At 35.0% G+C, this 5,822-nt stretch overlaps 1 protein-coding gene and 1 long non-coding RNA gene across 2 annotated transcripts; one reads left to right on the forward strand and one right to left on the reverse strand.

The window, feature by feature from the left end:
- The first annotated feature begins 544 nt into the window (after window positions 1-544).
- Window positions 545-2,750, forward strand: LOC107403786 (uncharacterized). The gene is made up of 3 exons (XR_001580378.4): window positions 545-1,974; window positions 2,139-2,296; window positions 2,373-2,750. It is a non-coding gene; the product is annotated as an uncharacterized LOC107403786 (long non-coding RNA).
- Window positions 2,751-3,077: 327 nt separating this feature from the next.
- LOC107403785 (uncharacterized) lies at window positions 3,078-4,740 on the reverse strand. The gene has a single exon (XM_016010699.4). It carries the CDS (start codon window positions 4,713-4,715, stop codon window positions 3,297-3,299), a length of 1,419 nt encoding a protein of 472 aa, XP_015866185.4. The 5' UTR covers window positions 4,716-4,740; the 3' UTR covers window positions 3,078-3,296.
- Between the last annotated feature and the right edge of the window lie 1,082 nt (window positions 4,741-5,822).

The following is a 5,822-nucleotide window of genomic DNA, read 5'->3' on the forward strand; positions in this document are numbered from 1 at the left end:
GATGAATCTCTAAGATGAATATCAATCATTTTTCCTGCCCAAAAATCCCTATCTGAGGAGATTGGTTTCTGATCCATAATCACACATGCAAGAGTCACGTGATGAGGACAGTAAAATGACCTGATCTATATTCGCTTGATGATCACGTGCGTAGAACGTGATCATTCTGTTAATTATTTTTTACATAAGAACCACGATGCAAGGGAAAAGGAAATTTGACGTTCATAATGTTAAAAAAAATATTTAAGGTGTAATGTGTCAAATCCGACAAAATTCAAAATGCGTAACTATTAATATCCTAATATTTAATCATATATTTCTAAGTATAAATATATTTAATAATAATTTTAAAATTAGATAAAAATATAAATTTATAATATAACCATATCGTTTGATAATGCACTAAAATTTCTCTTCGGTTATTTTAAAACCCACATTTACCTTTTTACCACTCACCAAAATTTTAATATGGAATAATCGTGTAGAGGAATACCATCTGATTTTTACTCCCTACAGTATTCAGGACAAGAATATATAAAAATAAAACATCCACAACAAGACAGTCGCCCCGCCTTCTTAAATTTTCCCGAGAAAACCGGAGAATAGAAAACTGAAAGAAAATTTCCAGAGGGAAGAAACTAGAAAAAGAAAGATGCAGAGATATACGGTTGTGAGCAGCAAGGCAGAAGACGATCTCCTTAGAGGAAGCACTGGATTCTTCTCTTCTTGCTATCTTTCCCCTTGTCCGTTTGAAATTTCTTCTCCTTTTCCTGCTCCATCTTAGGGTTTCTCTGCACCATATTCTTATATATGTGTTGTATATTCGTCTTTTTTTTTTTGGTGCATATATGTTATTGCTTTGGATTGTAAAGATTTGATCTTTGCAATTAGTTACTGTTTGTTTGTGGATTTGTGATTCATGTTGTTTTGTTAAATGTATGTGAGATGAGAATTTAAAATTTGTGGTTAAAGATTAAATTGCGTAGACATTTGATGTCTGAATTCTACACCTGCGTGTTTGGTAGATAAATTAATTTTTGAAATGAAAAAAAGATGTTTTTTAAAAAATAAATAAATCATATATGTATTTTTTAATTTTTATTTTTTATTAACAGAAAGAAAAGGAGGCTAAATACTGGATACCCCAAATTGTCTTATTTCATGTTTTGAAATGGGACTATTGCCTTATAACTACAGAAATATGACCATGTTATTCTACTATTTTTCTTTGGTTAGAAGAACCAATTGGGTCTTATTGTAATGCATTTTGACTCAACTGTTTGCATTCTGAAATAATGTATCACCTCCTGATTTGGGCTTATCTGAAACCTTGTCAGTTCTGTCCTCAAATGATCTTAATAGTTGCTTTATTCTTCTGGGTGGAAGAAACATTTTGGAGTTCGTATTTCTTTTGTTGCAATGCTAGGTTGGAGAACAGAAGATAGAGATGATTATGATGCCCAGCTTGAACAAGAAAATTTTTTTTTTTTTTTGGCCTTTTATAAACCCAAATGTAAATGAGTATATTTGAACTTCTGAAAGAAATAGTAGTTTTATTCCTTTGGTACATTGCAGGCAGATAATCAAAACCTGACCCGGAATTTACAAAATTCAAATCCTTAAATAACTGAGTACTTTTTTGTTTCCTTTGACTTACCTTTTTCTTTGCCCCCATTTTAATACAATGATTAAACATGTTATCGGCAAAGCTAGTATATTCTCTTGAGGGTTGTGCTCAATTTCTTCTGTGGCATTATCAATACGGAATAGTAACTCTCTTGAGGGCTATGCTCAATTTATCATCTTCATTTCTTGTATTAATATTCTGACTTAATCTTAACATGAAAACTAGAATCTTCTGCAGTGTTGTGGCCATTGCATGTCTATCAGCAGAAGTATCCATCCACTGAACTATGTCCTCCTCTGTCTTTTCACTGTATCACTGAGTTGGTGTAAGCTGCACTAATACCGAGGGTTAGTATCAATATCCACGTATTTTGATGTTACAGCTATACGCTAATGGCTTACTTCTTCCTGCGAAGAAGTCCAGGCTTTTGTATAATTTATCTTAGGTCTTACAAATTGGATTGTATTTTCATCGTTACAATTTGTTAAATATTGAGCATTGGTTGTTGCAGGAACCATTGTGCTTGAAGCATTAGTTTTAACCTCCACTGTGGTTACATCCTTGACTGCTTAGACCTTCTGGGCTTCGAAGAAGGGAAAGGACTTCTCCTTCCTGGGGCCAAATCTTTTTCACCGCTCTCATTATCCTCCTCCTAACCAGTTTATCCAGGTTGTACATCTTTCCGTTAAACATATTCTTGCCCTTGCACTGTTGAGTTGACTTTTTCAGTGTTTTGGACTTGTAGAGGTGTTCATCCCACTTGGGTCTACATCTAGTGCTGTTCCTGGTGCAATTGGTGCTATTATTTTTTCAAGATATATTGTATATGACACTGACAAATTGATCAAGCGTTTCTCATATGACGAGCACGTCTGGGCTGAAATCACTCTTTTATCTGCATATTTTTAACCTGTTTCTTACCATACTGCGGATGCTGAGGCAGGGGACAATTAGTTTACCTTATCGGCTTTACTCTCCTGATTCTGGTGTGTTTAGTCTGAAAACACAAGTTATCTGAAAAACTAATACTGGAGATCTTGTTGATAGATAGCTATATATATTCTCCCTGTATTCTTATGTTACAAGCTGTCGCAAAATGAAATTTATCAATTGTACTTTTGCCCGAGTGTGCTTATTTCTTCTATTCTCTGATCGTTAAAGCTTTGAGTCGACTAGCAACTATCTAGTTTTGCTCTAGTTTTGCACGTTAGATGTTTTGACTTCTTTGTATGGTTTATTTTGTATGTTGCTTTTAAAACAATGTGGATTTTATGCCTTGAGCAAATTCATACCCAAATTGTTATCTTAAAAATTAATCCGCAGTTGGGACAGTGAACATTCAAAACCTCTTCGGATCTAAATTAGCAAAATTACGGCTCAATTAGCAAGACAATTGGTGACAAAATGATGCATTATGCAACGAAAGGAAAATTCTCCTTGGAAACCAACATCCAAAATTCCAGAATGGAAATGAATTTATTATAACTATAACTGTTACATGAATCTAATCACTTATAAATTTTCATAAATTAAGAAAATATTTACGCAACAAACGTATATGTTAAGCAAATTAAGAATATCAACTTCGGAATCTAATAAGGGAGACTCCAACCCAGACCTTGCTTTGCAATCTTAGTGGAAACGAAAACATAAAATAAAAATAATAAATTCAAGCTTTGACGGTTCCATCTTTACTGGCATCATCATCGTCATCATCTTCAATATCCCAACTGAGATCTTCATCTTCCTCAGCGGCACTGAGCCGCTTTCGCAAATCAGCTCTGTTGGTGCTCCCACCAACAGCAGCATCTACTCCTCCTTTACTCTCATCGCTACTTCTAATATCTTCGATCTCATCCCACCCAAGATCTTCTTCCTCGGGTCTTGACACAATCGAAACGTCGCTGTCTTTGCAAGAAGAATCACGACTCTCTGTCTTCCCCTCCTCCGTTGCCTCTCTCTCATCAAATTTCTTGTCTATATCGTCACTGCCACTTCTTTCAACACTCTCTGAGTCACTCCGTTTCTTTGCAGTGATAACTTCTCCACCAGAAGAAGTTTGCTTTTCCAACTCAGCATTCAAACTCGAATTAACCTTTGAAACAGACCCACCACGATTATCTTCTTCTTCTTCGTCTTCATCGTCCACATCCCAACTCAAATCCTCGTCTTCCCCAGAAATTGCTCGCTTCACGATCTTAGCTCTAGCATCCTCAACTTCCTTCAACCTATGAAACCTGTACAAGTACCTGTACCAGAAGCTCTCATGCTCAGCCTTATCAGGAACAAGATTGCCATAAATCTCGCTGATAATTACATTTTCCGCCATCAATTTCTCAATCTCTTCCTTTTTCTCATCCAATGAGAACCCTGATTTCCACACCTGGTAATTATCCAAATCCTCAGGTTCTTCCAAGTAAGTGTTTTTATTGCTCTGGATTGCACGAACCTGAGCTTCGAACCTGCTGTATGGTTTGAAATCCAAGCTCCGGCTGCTACTACTAGTTAATTGTTTATTATTATTGTAGCTGTTGTTAATATCCGAATGATCAGAATGCAGATCGGCGACCAAGAGTGTTTCCCTACCTTGGGCTATAATCCCGGCCGTCGATTTCCAGACGGTGCTGCCGATGTCATCAATGGCTTGGCCGACCGACTCGAGAGATTCCTGGGCCACGGACGCACCGACCTCGAGGGAGGCAGGTAGGTCCTTGACGGCGCGTGAGGCCACTTCTCGTATCGCCGATGTCTCATTCTTCAATTCAGTCCTGAAGTCCTCGAGATCCCGGCGGTAATTCTGGATCACGGACTCGGATTTCGTTGCTAACGTCTTGATCAAACCCCCGAAGCTCCAAGCGGTATTTCGATTGTTAAGGTTCGGTTCCGGGCCTGAAACTTCTTCTTCTTCTTCTTCTTCTTCTTCTACAACTTCGTGTTGGTCTTCCCGTTGGGACTCATCGGAGTCGGAAGGCGGTGGATCATCGGCCAAGACGGACTTGAAGAAATCCATGGAAGAATTAGATATTAAGGAATTTAAGAAATGGGGATGGTTATTGATATTTGGAAAATTTGCTAGGGTTTTTGTCATTGGTGAATTGAGACAGAAGAGGACAAAAATAAATGCAGGTGGAGGAGGGGCATTTTAGAGATTTTGTGTAAGGGATCCGTCCAATCAAAATTAATAACCGAATTTTGGGTGCAGTAATTGGGTATAATCAATGTATAATAATTAGTTTGAAAAAGAATCTGAAAATAAAACTCGCGTGGGAGCTCAGGGGTTTAGTTCACCACAGCCCGGCCAGGAGAAGCTGGGTTCGAATTTGTGGGGCACGGGGATGCCAGGGGACATAAGGAACCAAAAAAAAAAAAAAAAAAAAATCTGAAAATAAATGTTTCGGTAAAAGAATTTGAAAATAAATATTGAAAATTTTTAATTTTGGATTTATCACAAAAATAAATATCCTTTAAAAAATATATATAATTAGTTTTTCTGGTTTTTTAAAACTGGTTTAAATGGTTGATGTTGACAATTGCTGCCAACAAATTCTAGTGCTGTGAAAGGTTAAAAAAGAAAATGAAAATTACCAACTCATTTTTATGAATTAGAAACAGAATCTAGAATACTTACTCCACCACCGTAAAGTTTAACCACATAAATAAAGAAAATAGGATTTGGGATTTTCTTGTTCCATTTTAAATATCTCGAAGTTAAAAAAAAAACAATTCAATATATATATATATATATACAAGAAAAAAAAATACTATTTGTCATTTTTAATAATAAAATATCAATAACATTACATGGCAAGTGAAAATTTAATTGACTATTATTAATGAATTTATTTTTCTGTATTAGATTTTTAATATTAAAAATCAAAATAAATTAAAAGAGATATATTCACTTTAGAATTTGAAAAATTTTAAAAGTATTTAAAAATTTAGAGGTATTCATTTAGATTTTAAAAGAATTTATACAAATTCAATGATATTCAATTCAGATTTCAATGGATTTTATAAAAGTCCATTAAAATCCAGGTGTATTCAATTATGATTTTATAAAATTGTTTTAAAATCTAATGGTATTCAAAAAGTCATTAATTTTAAAAGATTTTAAAAAATGATGGATTTTAATAGATTTGAAAGGATTTTAACAGTTAAATTATCAAGAAAATTATCAATATGAAATCCAACCTTG

The sequence above is a fragment of the Ziziphus jujuba genome, chromosome 5, assembly GCF_031755915.1.
Source record: "Ziziphus jujuba cultivar Dongzao chromosome 5, ASM3175591v1".
NCBI lineage: Eukaryota > Viridiplantae > Streptophyta > Magnoliopsida > Rosales > Rhamnaceae > Ziziphus > Ziziphus jujuba.